This window comes from Myiozetetes cayanensis, unplaced genomic scaffold, assembly GCF_022539395.1.
Source record: "Myiozetetes cayanensis isolate MyiCay16 unplaced genomic scaffold, myiCay2020 scf7, whole genome shotgun sequence".
Taxonomy (NCBI): domain Eukaryota; kingdom Metazoa; phylum Chordata; class Aves; order Passeriformes; family Tyrannidae; genus Myiozetetes; species Myiozetetes cayanensis.
In genome coordinates, this window is record NW_026087964.1 from 29,758,896 (window position 1) to 29,776,279 (window position 17,384).

Below are 17,384 nucleotides of genomic sequence, written 5' to 3' on the forward strand. Positions count from 1 at the left end.
ATACAAAACCACCACTTACCTTTTATTTTGGGGCTGCTGTCAAGCGACCAGACCTGACGATCTCCATGAGTACTTAGAGGCCAAGGGAAGCTCACTGGGGACCCTTAGATACCTTGTGCTCCAGCTGCATTCTTACAGAAGGCCTTTTGCAAATCTGTCTCCTGCTGTGCCCCCCTGAAAGCTCTCTGAATCGTCCTTGGTGGAGAACCACAGGTTGCACAACTGTGTAACAACACGGCTAACCCACTAGGTTTTGTCTCTTGTGCCTTGGTTGGGGTGGAACCCATATGTAGGCTGCCAGTAGTGACTCCCTAAACCTCCTTTGACAGAACATGCCATTGCATGTTCTGTCTGTGGTGGGGAAAGGACTGGATGCTCATTTTTCCTTGATGAACCTCTTCCCTGTGATGAGGGATGCACCATCAAGTGACGGTGATTTTCCCAGCAGATTCATCTGTGTTGATAGTTTGGGTAGTGTTGTTCGTCCTCTCATCAGGAGGATGCTCTTTCTGGTAAGAGAGGAGACACTTGCATTTGGAGTTCTGGATGTTTGGTCGTCCGTGTCCATTTTTGTCTCTGGCACACTGGGAATAAGGCCTTTATTTTGCATTCAGAAGAATGGGTAGAGCCTCTTGAATGCTCGAAAACCAACAAGGTTTACGCACGTGACTTCAGAAAGGGAGGAGTGGATGAGTGCAGAAACATTCTAATCCAGTGGCTACAGGCTCAGGCTCTTAGGAATGGGGTAATTCCTATGCAATTTGTGAATGTTTCTGTCTTGATCTTGTTACTTGGAATACTTCACAAAGTTGTGTTCTCTCCTTTTCTAGGGACGACTTCATTGGCAGAAGAAAAACATTGAAGGCAAACAGTATCTCAGCAATCTAGGAATGAGGAACACTTCTCATATGCTTCCCAGCATGGCAACTTTTGTAGCCAACAAGCCTGACCTCCAAGTCACCATCAAAGAAGAAAGCTGCCCACTGCCTTACAACAGCTCCTGGCCCCCTTTCCCAGACATCCCTCTGCCACAAGTAGTGTCCACAGCCTCCACAAGCAGCAGCCAGCCAGACCGTGAGACACGGGCCAGCGTCATCAAGAAAACGTCAGATATCGCCCAGTCGAGAGTCAAGAGCTACTAAGCCTTTGACAGTGTGGTTTTTTAGCTTTGTTTTGTTTGGTTTTGTATTTTACGTTTCTCTAAGAGAGGTTCATCCCTTGACGCACACAAGACAAATCTAAGGTAAAGCCTTGGCAATATAAAACATTGCTGTGTCCGACTCCAGTGCCGGAGTGTTTTTAACTCAGGACTCCAGCCATCAGTATGTACACCTGAACCCAGACAGATTTCCAAGGTTGCTACATAGAAAAACAACCCAAGAACTTTGGCCCACTCACAGGTTCCAGTGTTTCATAAGAGGACCAACCGACCACAAGGGAAGTGGTGCTGCTGCGCTTCTTGCTGTCAAGGCTGTGATGGAACTGAAAGCCTCAGAATGGAAGAGAAAATGTGAACTAGCTGGAATATTTTTAAATAAAGAAAAATCTATTGTGAATATTGTACATAGTGCAGTACTAGCAACGTTGCAGTCTGCTTCTGCACCTTATTAAGAAAGCACTTACAAAAGGCCTTTTATTACCTTGCTCTACTTAATGGCACATTGAAGGTCCCTCCCCACCTGTATTCTTTTCCAAGCTATTCTTGCTAAAGTGTCTTTAAAGAATAGAGGAAAGGAAGTTAAAACTTTCCATGTGGATTTCATATGTTCTGAGACTGCTTTTCTCATGTTTGTTTCTAATCTGCTATGCTTGAATGCTGTGTGGTACAATAGGAAAAAAAAAGAAACCTATTACAGAGATTATTATGCAAATTCCCAGATTTAAAAAAAAAGAAGAAAAATACTCTAATTCTAACCAGAGCAAGCTTTTTTATTTTTTATACAGGGGAATATTTTATTCAAAGTAAAATTCTAAAGTGAATATAATTTTTTTTAATCTTTTCTACAGCAAATTTATAATTTTAAGATTCAGTCCTTGGTTATCAGCAGTTATTACATTCTTGTGGCACATTTTTTTTTAATTTTGTAAAGGTGAAATAGCTTTTATGAGCTCATGTAGCAATCAGATTATCCTGTGGATTGATAATAAATATGGTATATAGTTAAATTTTTAATAATCCTAGTTTGTCTCTCATTTTTAATCTTTCCAAAGCCCCAGATGGCACGGGTTTGGTAGGTAAATGTGACGTCTCAGAGTGAGCAGTTAGTGTAAGCTGTCTTTACAATTTCTGGAACACCCATCCAAGAGGGTGTTGAGGCAGCTTGAGGTGGAAAGAGGAACTAGAATTTAAAGGTGACCTACTTGAATTTGGCCTCAGATGTAAGAGGTTGGGAGTTGGGGCACCTCTTCAGCTGTTACTCCATGGCTGGGCTTTGAGCAAGTCACCTCGTGAAAGGGATCTTGTGAAAGTTTATCCTCCACCCAACACAGGTTCAGCTGTACTTCCCCCATTCCTCATAGATCTCCATGTGGCTTGCTTGCAGTTTCCTTGTCCAGAAAAATGTCTTTCTGTGGTTTCAAGCAATAGCTCCTTATTAGTGGAATGAATCAGAAGTCAAATAAGCATTGCCCAAGGCTTTCAACATTACTACTTCATGGCAATTTCTGATTCCTGGGAAGTTGTAGAGTATCTAACTAAGGGTGCACAATGGCTTCTTGCAGGGTTGCATGATGGTGGTAGACACGCTGTGCCATAGGCTTTGTGAAGTGCTGTGCACTTTGGGCTGTCAGTGGCTCAGGCAAAATTTGAGAGCACTCACCTTCTTGCAGCTTTTTAAGCTGTTGGAAGTGTCACAGGTTGATTCAGGTGTGTAAAATACGTGGACACAGAGTGCCCTTCAGCTGTGATTACCATTCTTATACCAACCCAGCAGAGAGGTGAGCCGACGGTGGTGTATATTGGGCTGATGAGCCCAATACATGCACAAAAGGCTGTATCCCAGGGAGATATGCTAGCTGGCTATTGCAAAAGGAAAGTAAACAGTAGGATTTTGCTGTGTTCTTCAACTGATGCTGCAATTCCAAATTTCATCACAAGTCCATGTGAAACTTGCAATTTTATCTTGCCAACCCTGGAAAGGCAAGCTTTTGTTAGGGTTGGGAGGAAGAGAAAAGCCCAAACAGTGTTTGGGGTGGGGCTGAAAAATTGTAATGGTTAAAATTGTGGTATGTAAACTTTGTAGTCTCTGTCCCTTTCATTTGGTTGTGCATTTACCTTTCCAGTGTCTCTCTGGGTCCAGAGACCATAAGGTTTGATCTGCCTCAAGGAGGTAATGTCTGCATACATGTGTGTTTGGAGGGTTACAGTGAGTCTCTGGCATCCTTAATCCTTTTCCAGCAGGGTTATGAGGCTCATGGAACTTTTCTTTTTCTTGGTTTTGGAACTCACTTGGGATTATTTATATATTTTCTTAATGTTGTCTTCTTTGGTTTTTGGAAGTTTTTCCAGCTAAAGTTTGGAAGTTGCTCCGTAGCATCACCTAGACCCTTTTAAGATGGTGGGCTCTTGTTAGGGAGGGACCTCATAGGATCACAGACAAGCTGGGGCTGGAAGTGTCCCCTGGGACACTTTGGGTCCAACTTTCTGTCAACAGTATGATCTTAGAATAAGTTGTCCAAGGCCCTGTCAAACCAAGTCTTGAATATCTCCAAGGAAATTCTTCTCTAGGCTTCGTGAATCACTGTCTTCCAGCCTTTCTTTTCATGGCAAATTCCCTGCCCTGCAACTGAGAGCTGCACGTGGAGAATGGCTGGAAAAGGGCTGTCCAGGGAGACCCAGGGTGAGAAGAGTTGTCATCTGACAGTTTTTGTTGTGGGGAAGGAAAGGTTGGGTTAGGTGGAAGAGAAAGCCCAAAGCTGCATTTGTGGTGGGGCTGGGAGGGGACTGCCAAACCCAAGGGAGACTTCTTGGGAAGGCTTGTGTTTGGAAAAGAAGGGCTGCAGTGCTGTGGCTGAGGCTGAGCTAGGGCAAGGATTGGGGCTAAGGGAAAGAGAAAGCTTAGACATGTGGAGCTGGAAAGCATCATGCAATGTAAACGAAGTGCTGGCACTCATCTTGTCCTCTGAAAATTATTTAGTCTGTAGACAGAGGCTCTTGCCTCTGGCGCAGCCTGGGTTTAACATTAGGGGTTTAGGCTGAGGGAAAGCCCAGAAGTAGAACTGTGTGGGGACTATAAAACATCTTCTGAAGTAAACAGAGTTGACTCCAGGCTTCTGCTTTTCTGAAAGCAGGGCTGCTTTTTACCTCCACAATGGCCTTCTCTCTCTTCACCATTCAGGTTGGAGATGTTAAATGCGGGCATGTCTTTGCAGGCCTTCAGGCAAGCGATTGTGTCCCATGCATTACACACTGCAAGAGGCAGAGGGCTTTTCTCTGTAGCAGCAGTTTGAGCTTCCTGCCCCTCACCATGGCACTGAGGGAGCATCTCAGAGGCCTTGTGCCATCCTGCAAAGCCCCTCTTAATGCCTGACCTTGCACAAGTGCTCCCTGACCTCCATCCTGTGTGCCCATGTGAGAGAGGGAACACGTTTGCCCTTTATGGTGAAACACTTTTACTTTCTCAGTTCCAAAGGCTCACTCAGGAGCCTGACCCTCAACAGGGCTGCAGAAGAGGAGTGAGAACTGAGCTGCCCTTTCTGTGTGTCCTGCCTGACTTGCCTTCAGCGAGCCCAGCTGGTCACTGGGGTGAGAAAGTGGTTGCCCAAGGGCCACCTGGGTGTTTCTACGCCTATAAATGCTTGTCTGCAAAGTAAGATGCCCCTTGCCAGGAGAAGGATTTGCTACTCTTAGCATCATCCATCTGAAATTTCGGAATAGTCAGCAGGGAAAGGCAGGCACCTCCAGCTTAACCCATGAGTTAACCTTTATGTAGCTGAAGCAAGTTACATGGCCACATTGCACCTCTGGTCATTCCATGCAAGAGTCAACACCAGCATGCAGATGGCCAGGCACCTTGGCTTGCTCTTCCTTTGAGCCTTCCAGGACGGTTGCTGAGCTGCAAAACCCCAACCCTCACCCTGCTTCAGTGGCTGTGCACTAGGAGACACGCACACATACCTCTGGGAACGGTGTGCATGCTCAGTAAATCCCCCTCTTCCTAGGGCTTCTGTGTTTGAAGCTCTTCCAAGAGGTATCCAAGCATGGCAGTTACAGTATGTATCCATAACACTGGTCCATCAAAGACAGTATTCACCTTGCAAAGGCAGTGACTTGCTCAGACCAAATGCAGTTGGCCAACCATGGGGTGATGTAATGCAGTGAGGGATTTCTTTGGGCTGGGATATCAGGCATTTATTCTGGAATGCAGTGTTTGGTTGCATTTGTTACCTGTGCTTGCAAAACAGTGCGAAGTCACAAGAAAACATTCAGCCTTTAATACCATAACTGCAGATTTGGTTCTGAAACCAGGTGCCTGTCCATTAGCACTGCAAGCAATACCAAGTTAATCTTGTGTAATTCCGTGATGTGGTCAGCAGATAAGCCTGCAGGAATCTCCCTGATAGGAGGCTGGAAGGGAGGTAAGGGCCATGCTTTCCCTGTGCAGCACCCACATGACTTGTGAGCAAGGCACTGCTCGTGCTCTGGAGCTCAGGCAGTCCCCTTCAGGGAGCTCAGCGAACAAGGAGCTGATATCAAGGTCTCTGGTATCTGATCCTCTCAAAAGGGCTGTTCCACAGGCTCAGGTAGGAGAAAAGTCATCACTGGAGTAGTAGAACTGGAGAAGACAGATTTGCTTGGGATCTGGGCTGTGTTCAGAGATGTTTTCTGGGGTGGGGAATATTGCTGAAGCTCTCCTGTTGCTTAGGACAGCCTCCCTCTCTCACCATCTAGTCTCCTTATGAACTTTCCAGTGAAGGGTTACCAGCCTCTTCCTTAGCAAGGCTGTAGTGAGACCTTTCCTCTCATGAGGGAAACATGAAAAAATTAGATAATGTTTCCAAGCATAAATTTATCCAGGTGTGTTTATGAGTCACATAATGTTACAACCCAGATTCCTGCTGGTGTCTGCATCTGCCACTCCTGACAGGCTCCTGGAGCCTGGCAATATCCTCACATACAAAGATATTCAAATCCCATTCAAAATAACGCTGGCTGAGTCAGCTCAAAATTCCCGAGGACCAGTCCCTTGCGCTTTTTTCCCCAGCAGTTAGTGATGACCTTGGTTCCTGTTTGCTTCGCTCGTGCTGCACTTGCACCTTTATTGGAAGTTCCTGGGAGGCAGTAGTTGTATGTAACCTGCATGTTTCTTTGTCACATGACTGCAAAATACATTCACTCTGCACTGGGATAAATGGGAGAAAGATGTGTCTGTAGTTAGCGTGACAACTGTCTGTGCTAGTCCATGATTTGTCTCTCCTTGGGCTCTGTGGAGTCACTAGGTTTGCTGCAGGGTTTCTGCCTGGGACAGCAGAAACCAGCTGGGCCTTTAAATCGTTCCCCTCTCACCCAAGACGAGTCTCTTTCTCTTTTGTTTCTCTCCCACCCTGCTTACAGCCGGGGCTTCCCCCGAACTGGTAGAACGGGCACGCCACATTCCCTTTGCTCCAGCCTCTCCCTCCCTGTCACTAGCGTGGGTCAGACACCTGGCAGGGGAGCCAGCAGTTGTCCACAGCATAGAGCTGTGCAGTGGTGGCCTTGGAAAGGTGTAGACAAGAGCCAGGGGTCGGGAACCCTTCTCCCATCCTTAGATGCCTGGGGAAACACTCCCTGCCCCTGTGCCCTTTACGGCATCATTCCAGCTGTTAGTGCAGGTGGCAGGCCAGGTTAACTTCATCCCTGCTTCCTTACATCAGCTGCTTTTGCAGTGCCTGTTAATTACTTTTGCTGATTGGATTTATTAGAAGCGGCTGGTGCCAGCACGTGTGCAGGTGTTTCTCAGGCAGGAGAGGCTGCCCTGTCTCCCTGCTGATGCAACAGCAGAAGAAATAGCCGAGTGACCTTTTCAGTGAGTGCTTGGAGGGGGGTTTCCATCTCTGCAGTAACAACAGCAGGTGCATGATGTTTCTGTCAACAATAATGAAAATAGTAGTAGAGAGGAAGGAAACCATGGAGACCACAGACTGTGCTTTGCCCAGGACCCCAGGCTTTCTGAGGAAGCAAAGGCACTTGCAGTAACACTTGGGATGCACAAAATCCAGCTACAGGACATTACAGCTCCTCAAATGAGCTTTTCTCTGTGTGTGGTGGCTTTAAATAAATCAGCAAAGGCGTAAGAAGCCCTATGCAAGTTCAGTGTGTTACTTTTTGATGAGTAGCTGATGATAGCTCCTTTGGGCTACTTCTGCTCTCAGTTTCATGCTCGTGGACTAAATAATTCAGCAGCAGCTAAGGAGTGTGGTGCCAAGCTTCCTTCCCACTGCTGTGACTCCAAGCACTGCCCAGCCTCCTTGGTGAAATTGTGTTCAGAACTAATTTTGGACTGGTGTCAGGAGGTGAAATGTCACTGGAAATGGATCCTTGTTTTATACAGGCTAATGTTGGTGTAGAGACAGTACAGAGGAATTCAAGTTGCAGTTTTTATTTCAATTTTGTAATGACCACCTCTTTCAGACCCCCATGCTGTAGCTCTTCTCAGGAGAATACTTGATAGTGCCTGCTATGATACTGCTTTCATTCCCTCCGCTCATTTGATGTGCAGTTTCTCAGCTGACTTACACACCTCATCCTGCCCTTTAAGCTTACTGCCTTTGCATAGGTTTTTCCAGACTGTTTCTTAGGAGAAGGTAAACTTTGAAGGTGTCCAAACCCAGGTGGCAGGATGTGAATATGCCAGGGTGCTGCATTACTAGCCACTCACAGTTTCTACCCTGAGACATGGGGGAGCAGCAGGAAGCCGTGCAAGTGCTATGTGCCCATTAAAGATGTTATCTCTCACATTCAAAATTGTCAAGTTTCGGTTTTGGTAGTATTTTTACTCTCAGGTTTTTCTCTTTTTTTTAAAATTTTTTTTTTAAGAACTTAGAAAAAAAAATAATGTCACACAGGTCACTGTGACATTGAGAGAAAGAAAATATGGGCACATCAATAGGGGTACAGGTTTGTTTCCGGTGCAAGCCCCCAAGAGTTGACCACTGTTCAAACCTCTTATAGTGCCTGTGGTGGTGGGGTCAGTCTCAGTGCCTGGGCAGGCTGTGCCAAGTTTCCAGGTGGTCATGGCATTTGTAAGCTTTTTCAGCCACCAGGGCATCCATGGGACTGCTGCAGCCCAGCCCCAGCTCCTTCCACCTTCTTGCTTTCCATTTGTCTTCCCCTCACAGCTTTGATTTCTTTGGCCAGGTTTTAACCACTTCACACGTGCACTGTGTGACTCCTGCAGATGGAGCCTGCTTCGTACCCCTTTCACTCTAGTCCTCCTTTATGCCTTCTCTGGATGCCTTCCTGCCCTCTCCCCCACCAGGTTGTAGGGCCCTGCCAACCCCTGGCACCCCACCTTCCAGTTTTCTTCAGTTGTTTGGCTTGGTGCTTTCACCTTCTCACAAGTAGCCTCCATCAGTGCTCTGGGTGTCTTTAGGGAACACTTTGATGCTGTAACCACCTTTGGGGCAGTGTGTTGGGGCCAAAGTCTTGGATAAATGAACTGAGTGGATATTTTGTGGACATTTTATGGACATTTTGCAGGGGTGGTCCACAGACTAAGGGAATGATATATGTGTCTTTTATCAAAGGTTGGGAAGGGAAGGTGTGGTTAGTGAGGATGTATTGGATAGTGTGACCTATGCATGACATAAGTGGTGTGGAATAAGGAGTGGAGAATGTGCTGGTTTTGCCTGGGGTAGAGTTGATTTTCTTCACAGCAGTAGTATGAGGCTACGTTTTGGGTTTGGACCAGCATTGCCCATTGTGCTACCTAAGCCCTTTTGCCTCCTGTGGACAGCCATGCAATGGAAGAGGATAAACCAGTTCGCATGGGTTACATAAAATACGGAATGAAGCAGTCCTGAGTCAGCACTGTGGGGCTTTCCCCTTCCCCAAAACACTGCCTTGCTCCTCCTGATGCAATGTGTGAGCAGCACCTATTTGAGGCAGGGTATGCACCCACCCACCCACCCGCACAGCCCGTGTGCCTTCGTGGGTGCTGCACCTACCCATGGGGTGCTGGGTGTGGTACCCACTCTGCACAGCCACATCACTGCCAGCATGAGGGCAGAGGGTCCCGCAGACACCTGCTGTTCAAGGTGCCTTTCCCTAAAAGCTGCTTCTCTGAAGCTTTCCACTGTCCCAGCACACGTAGTGTGACTCATCCTTGTATTTGCACTTTTTGCAGCTTCCTTTTGCCTTTGCCATACTTTACTGGGGAAAACGAGGTTATTCCTATTTTGCTGGAAGGTCTTACAGTGCATTTTAGGAGAATATGGCTACTCTGGTGGCTGCTGTTTAGAGACCCAACTTTCTTGGTACTACAGAGAGACTTTATGAGCATTTTATATTTAGTCAGTAGAGGAAAATTTATGGGGAAAATGTAAATGATGAGCACGAGTGAAGCTGATAGAAGACCTCTTCATGAGCATTTCAAAGGGCTCTTCTAAAATGAATCTAAAATCAATTATATAAAATTAATTATATAAAACCATAGAATATCCTGACTTGGAAGGGATCCAAAGGATTGTCTGACTCCTGGCCCTGCACAGGACAGCTCTGAGAATCACACCATGTGCCTGAGAGCATTGTCCAAATACTTCTTGAGCTCTGTCAGGCTTGGTGCTGTGACCACTTCTCTGGGGAGCCTGTCCCAGTGCCCAGTCACCCTCTGTGTGAAGAAGCTTTTCCTGATGTCTAACCTAAGCCTCCTCTGACTCAGCTTCGTGCTGTTCCCTTTGGTCCTGCCACTGGTCGCCAATAGAAGAGAGCAGGGCCTGCCCCTTTGCTTTCCTTCATGAGGAAGTTGTAGACCATGATGACGTCTCCCCTCAGTCTCTTCTTCTCCAGCCTGAACTAACCAAGTGACCTCAGCAACTCTTCACACGGCTTCCCCTCAAGGCTCTTCTAAAATTAATTGTATGTAGATGTGGCACTTAGGGACATGGTTTAGTGGTGGACCTGACAGTGTTAGGTTAATGGTTGGACTTGATGATCGAGGAGTAAATGATTCTATGAATAAAATGTCAGTGAAAACTTCCAGAAAAAAAAAAATCCCAAGATATCAGTTTAGGATCAGTTACCTAGAGATCAATGACTCTGCTAGGCCCAGCTCACCATCTCTCCTGGGGGATCTGCCTGGGCACCCACATGCCCAATTCCAGGCTGAGCACATCCTCCTTCAGGGCCTGGGATGCACCCAGACACCCCAGGCAGCTCGTGCCGCAGCTGGAGAGTGTCAGTGTGGTGCTCCCCTCTGGCACAGCAGCTGGTAAATGTGAGCTGGGGAGTTCCTGACACTGTAACAGCAAGGCTTCCTTCGCACAGCAGAATGGCCACCTCTGCTGAAGTTATCCTCACCAGAGGCCATTCTTTTTATGTTTTTACATTGTCAGGTTCAAGATGGGATGGAAGAGAAGCAAAACCGGAGCAGCACGATAGATAGTATGGAATTACATTTACAGCAAGTCCACATTTATTCATCGAAATCTGGTTAACTGGGCTCTAAATAGTTTTACTTAAATCTCTTCTGTTTCCATATGAATAAGGTCTTTAGAAGTAGACAGACGATACTAAATCAAGTTCACTGCAGGCTTAGCTGCAGGAACAAGTTATCCCATCCCACTGATCCACTCTGACTGTCTGCAGCAAATGCTAATTTGAGGTAACTTAGCCTTGATGAAGGCAAAAAAATGGAATTAGCTAAAGGAACATCCATCCCAGCGACCCCATCCCATCCCATCAGGATGATGAGACTTTTATTTAGCTGCTTTAATTAACCAAACACCATCTTCTTGTGTAGGCAGCTTCTTGCTGCTCCAGGGGACAGAGAACATTCAGTTGTAGGACAGTGGTATCCATGACCACTTCATTAAGATTATTACTCCTCTCACTCTCTGTGCACAGAAACACTGTGGGAAGCAACATGGAATATATGTAGTGGAAACATCAATCACAGAGGAGAAACAGACGCAGCACAGAAAAACGCCGTATTGCGAATTTATTGTTCGAGGCCACCCTATTCTATGTACCTCTCCCCCACCAATGCCCACGCTGCCGGCTGTGTGCAGTGCCACTCCTGTCCTGCCCCAGAGCCGGGCCACGGCCCTATCCTAACCCCATTGTTTGTCCCCCTGCCTCTCCCCGGTTCCTGGGTTCTTGCTGGGTGTTAACCTCCCGCTCCCTCTCGTTGGCTGGCCGAGTAGCCGAGCCCCTCCCTTCCTTCCAGCATCCTTATGAGCCGCGGGGAATTTGAATAAACCCTCTTTGCCTCCCCATTGCCTGAGTTCCGTGTGGTTCTCTGCTGCGTGCTGCACCGGGACTCCTGGCACAGTAACTCCGTCCCGGCGAGACGGAGAGCAGAGAGGATTTTTCCCCGCAACTCTGTCAAAACACTACAGTCCAGCCAAGCTGAAACAACATCCCAGCTGGGTCACTTCAGGTGAGGCCAACAGGATGTGCACTGACTTCCCTTCCCTTGGCAGAAGCACAAATATCCCCAGAGCCACGCTGGGAGCTGGTAGCCAGGGCCAGATGCATGCTGTCTGTCAGCGGTAGTGGCTGGCACCCTCTAAACAAGAGGCTTTTTTTTTTTTTTTTTCCCCCTGTGCTAAATGACATGCAATGCCAGGACGCTTGACTGCCTTACAAAGGCCTCAATAGAGGCACAGCTGCCTGGGTTGTTTTGGTCATCCTTTGGATGTTTCTTCATGTGCTGACTTGAAAGAAATTGTTACAAAGATAGGCTTCAGTTTTAAAAGCAGCATGAGGAAAATAAGCTGTCTGCCCCAAGCCAGTTGTCCCCAGTGGAAAGGACAAAGGCCATCAGGTACAGGATTGGGCTCCAAAGCCCAGAAATGGATATGAACTCTGCTGGAGACCAAGGATGGAGAAAAGTGTGCTTGAGGGTTTCTAGAGAAGTGCTGTCCTGGGGTCTGGGAACAGACATTCTACCCAGCACCTCTGCTGCTTTTTCCAATGACTTTGGTTGATCTTGAGAGAAAAACATGGTTTGTCCCTTAGAGCTACAACAGCTCTCATGGTATAATCCCTTAGCCTGTGCTAAGTAACCCCTCAAGCTCTTCATTAGGACAGAGCCAGTTAACAATGATAACCTCCAGGATATACCCATACCAGCTCAGGTGCTTCTGGATAAAAATTTGTGCCCAATTTATGCCCTGAATTTTATCTGCATGATAAAATTTATATGCATTGGTTGTGGCCAAGTCTTCTGGATTTTTGGCAGAGGTCAATCTTTACTCTTAGGAGTGTCTCTGGCCTTCATCTTGGTTTGAAGACCTCCTACATGCCCCTTATTGTAGCAGCAGCACCTTTCACAAAGTTCAGAGTCCTTCATTCAGTCAGTAATGTCCCTCAACTGATAATCTGCACACCTTTTTATACATTCAAAAAATACCAGTAGCTGCTTTTGCTGCAGCGCTGCCCTGGAAACTCATGCTCGATACTTTCTCCACCAGGAACCCCACACCGTCTGTCATCTCTGCATTCCAGGATCCAGGGCAGAGCCTGCCCACCTTGTTCCCAAGCTGCCCACCTTCATGCTTTCAAATGGAATGGTATAAATACTTTATAAACTTTTTAAAAATCAAATATTATTCCTTTCTCTTCCCATTTCTATTTAAAATCCTGCTAAACCAAGCGTCTCCTGGAAATAAGGGTGCAGTTACTGTCAGATGGGCAGCACTCTCCAAGAGGATTGAGCTCAACTCCATTATTGTCACAACTGGGCAGCAATTTTGGGCAAGTCCAACCATATTTTCCACCACAACTGCACTCTCACTCTGCTTTGTGTAAGTCTGTTAGGTATTTCTGCTCTTCTTGGAGCGAAACTCTTTTTGTCTTAGCTTTCCCTGACCGAGTAAATATGTGCTCAGTGCCATGGCATTGTTCTTTGGGTTTGGGCTGTTTCCAGCTGATTAATTCTTACAAACATAAGGTAGTTTTCTAAACAGCAGGACAGGGATGTGCGTCAGATCACTGACCTGAATGGATCAGTATCCTGTCTCTAAGATTTTGGACAAGTATTTTGGACAAGATTATTGGAGCCAGAGCAAGTTTAGAGTGAATTTGCCCTTGGTAAATCCTCCCAATATCTGCTGATCAGCATTTTGAAGAGTTTATGAGCTGGAGGTTGTATCTGAATGATTATTTAATAATCCCAGTGGACACACCTTGCACAAATAGGCACTCCAACATTCCCTGACAATTAGTTTATTCATCAATCTACAAGTTGTGTAAAAATATGCTGCTCTTCAACTGCTTCAGAGCAATTGCCTGATAATTTAACCATAACCATTCTGAATTTTTCAGATACACAGGCTAGGAAAGTGAAGACATGCCCTGTGTGCTGACATTTCCCAGAACCATGGCTGCACGTGTTTTAAATCTCAGTTACCAGGGCAAACGCATTAGGAAGTGAGAGTCTTCAGTGACACTCCCTGGGCACACATAGCTGGTCCCATCTCTGCAGGAGCCCAGCTGAGACCTACAGAAACTGGGTTTACTGAGTCAATAGGGCAGCAAATGGAAACAAGCAGCTGCCCGAGGGCTGTGGCTCATCTGCGGGTGCTCCCAGGTGAGCGACAGTGCAGGGTGTGCAGAGCGGGTGTGCAGGGCCCTGCAGGGCTGTGGGGGCAGCAGTGGTGACTTCCTGGGGCACCAGCCTGAACCAGGACTTCTCAGTGTTAAAGGTACCCACAGCATGGACTTCAGCAGCATAACCATACTGAGAGACTAAAAACAGCGGTGAGCTAATCAGTGCTGTGCTAAGTGCGTGGGGGTTTGGACAAAAGGTGGGTTGGAGGAAGCACTGGCAGCACCAGGAGATCTGCTGACATCAGTGGTCCTTTCAGACTCAAGCAACTGACCGTGAGCGAGAACACAACCCATCACTGCTGCTACTGGAAACACTCTGGGGCTGCCTGCCGTCTGCTACCTGCCTGACCCCCCAAAGAGACAGCGAAGAAAAAAGCCCGTTGTGTGCAAAGAAGAAACCTATTTTTTAGTGTTCTTCAAAAGCTCTTCCTTCAGACTGTGGTCTGGTTTTCACTGAGGAATATTACTTTCTTTTAAAGAGGAAGCAGGTGCTTAGGAAGGATTTGTTTTTGCAGTGCAGGGGAACTGCAGGACACGTGGCCACAGTTCAGCCCTATTTTGCCTAGCTCAGAAAGCCCCACTCTCAGCGGAGCTGTGTGTGCTGGACATTCATCCCTCCCAAGTCCTGCAGGGTGGTGGGCTGCAGTCGGCATCACCTTCCCGTGGCAGCCTGGGGGGCACACATGTTCATGCCTGTGCATACATGTGCCTGCAGACACGACACAGGCTGTCCCCACAGTGCGAAGGGCAGCAGGCTGTCTTCATGTTTTCTATCTGATAAAAAGCAGAAATAAAAGGGAAGTTTCTAAGGAGACAAAAGAGAGATGAAAATAAGTGTCACTGTCAGTCAGGGGCCCTGTACCTTTGGGAGTCTTGCAAGCTTTAGCCACAAAGTCTAAACTTGACAGGGATGGTAAGGGGGAGGAGAGAAAGGTTTTTCTGTCCTTCTCTTTGCCTGCAGACTTCTTCTATCCTTTCTTTCCACCTTGAGTGAAAGTGGCCACTGGGCTGAGAAGATTTTGAGAGGATTTACTAATTGCCATGCCAGCTGCTTCTCCAAAAACCAAGCTGAATCCAATTTTTTTTTCTTCTTCTAATTGACAGTGTTTTCAAAGAAATAAACACAGGTAATCAGTTTTAAGCAGAGATTTATTTTACCTCGTTGCTTCACCAATACTTTGACCATTTTGTAGCAATTGTGAATGAAATGTTGTTCCATTATGCAGGAACTACTTAAAATGTGGTGGGAGTTCCCACTGCCCACCCTCACTTCCCTTCTGTGACAGCGGTTTGCATGTGTGCTGACACAGAGTGGCTTCCCTGCATGTGGCTGTGGTGCCTGTGCCCAGATGGGTGCTCCGTGTGGTCTTGGGGAGTGGCAGTGAGAAGGAGAACGCCAGAAACCAACCAATTCACAGGTTGTCTGCTGACAAGTCACCCTGGGGCAAAGCCAGCACAGGGTCAAGGAGCAGGGGTCAGCTCCCTCCTGATACCCCCTGTCTAGAATTGCTCAACACAGGGGCCGCCTGGGCATGGCACGGGACAGGGACAGTGTGCTTGCCCTCCTGTCCCTCCAGCGGCTCTTTGCACGGGCCTCGCTGAATGGAAGGGAGAAGAGAAAAGAAACGGGAACTTCTTCTTGGAATCTTATCATCCCAAAACTGAGAGAGGAAGCGAAATTTAAATAAAAAGGACTGCTGTTAGTAAAGGGTGTTCAACTTCCTAACCTCACTCACACCGAGCAGTTCCCATCCTACGGTCTATGAAGGTATGGGTGGATTCAATGCAATAGTTTCAACTCCTTATTTCCAGTCACTAATCCAGCCACTAATTAATTACCAGCTGGCATTATATGAAACATTCCCCTGGTATCTTCCAATCTGCAGAAAAATCTCAGACTACCTCTGGAGTGAAATGTAGCCAAAGAAAACTGCTGAAGTCTCAGTGGGAACTCGCACCGCTTTGGCATCAACTGTAGTGCAAATCTAGCCTGAAATCCTTACTAAGCTCTAGAAAGAGAACATGCTAGTGGGTCCTGTGGCCTCACAGGTATCATCAGGCACTCACCAGCTCTGCTCCAGTGGGAAAAGGGCCCTGAGAATTCCTCTAGTTTCATCACTGCATCTCCCAGATATGCATTTGATCACAAGACTTCAAAGGGGAAAAAAATGGGATAACTGCAAGCATTGTTCTGTAGTGTCTATGACTAATCCATAAAAGGATGCACTGAGTTACAATTTCTTTAGGAAAATAAATGAAAACTATGGCATGCTCTTCCAAAGCTTCCATGAATTAAAACTTCAGTGTGATGCAGAGGTCAGAAAGCAGTGTCTACTCTTGAAGAAATTCAGGATGAAGTGTTTCTTGAAATATTAGTGAAAAGCACTGTACTGGGCATTTGATAAGCTTCCCATCCGTCAGGATGATGTTTGCATCTGTTGCTCTGGGAATAAGAGAACATTTCAAATTCCTTAGACAAAACTAGGCTAAGATGGAATTATAGCTGAGAGCAGATTAATAAACTCCAAGCAAAACATATTACAGGACAGTAGCAATTATCTATCAAAACCAAGCATGCTAAAACTCTAGAAAAATCAGACTTGTATGTAAATTTAAATGAAAATGTAAACACATGAACACAGGGAGACATAGGCAGCCAAGCATGGCAGGGATGATGGTGCCTCTGCAAGCATGGTGGTAGCCTAGCCCCACAGTTTTGGGGCAGCATCCCATGATATACCTCATGCTTCATCTGCTCTGTGTTGAGGTGATGGCCCTGGGGTCTTGTTCTTACACAGTTTTCCCCCCTTTTAAATGAAAGTGTAAGTGAAAAATGGTGCTGACTTATTTTCATTAGGTCTAGATATTATCCTGGAGCTCCTCTACCTTAGTTGGTATAGAGACCAGAGTATGTCCATCCAAATCCCCTAATTTATTATTAGTTCTATAATAAGCAATGTCAACTGCAGAATCTTTATACAGGAACTAAAATCACTTATGTGTTTCCTTCAGTTATGTGACCCAATGTGAAAAAAGAAACTGAAAAATAAAGCAAAGATTTAAAATTAGCTATTAGATACCACAAGAGGTATCAAACCATACTACGTAATTGCCAAGCTCCCTATTAAAAAAAGTGTATCTATTAAACTAAAGCATTTCATATCCCTCCTACCAAACTTTGTTCCAGTCCACCAAATCACTTCAGCACATCCTCAGTCTAATGGAAATTCTCATGTGTTGATTATTAAATACATGCTTTTATGCTTGGTAGCATAGGGGCTTATCAGAACAAGCACCACTATGGCAGGTGGGCTGGTACTGGTGGCACTGGTGTTACTGAGCGAGAACCTCAGGACTCAGAGGCAGCTGGATCAGATGAGGATATCACACCCTGTTCTTTCCTGAAGATGGTTATATATTTAATTCCTTACCAGGCATTGTACTGTATCATACAACGTAAAAGGTTCCTGCATGACCTGTTCTAAAAGTTCTGAGTAACCCTCTATGTCATGAAATAAGGACTGGAATACATCCATACTAAATAAACTCATTAGCTATATTTGCATTATACTGAGTACATAGTAAATAGGGAAGGGGAAAATACAGTATTTTCCATGTAACACAACTCTGGAAA

At 46.2% G+C, this 17,384-nt stretch overlaps 1 protein-coding gene across 2 annotated transcripts in view; it reads left to right on the forward strand.

The window, feature by feature from the left end:
• IRF2 (interferon regulatory factor 2) overlaps nt 1–2,170 on the forward strand; it is a 40,945-nt gene extending 38,775 nt beyond the window's left edge. For both annotated transcript variants that reach the window (XM_050338636.1, XM_050338637.1), the window contains one exon: nt 831–2,170. In XM_050338636.1, coding sequence (XP_050194593.1) covers nt 831–1,142 — 312 coding nt within the window. In that variant the 3' untranslated portion in view covers nt 1,143–2,170. The remainder of the gene's footprint in view (nt 1–830) is intronic.
• The last annotated feature ends 15,214 nt before the right edge of the window (nt 2,171–17,384 follow it).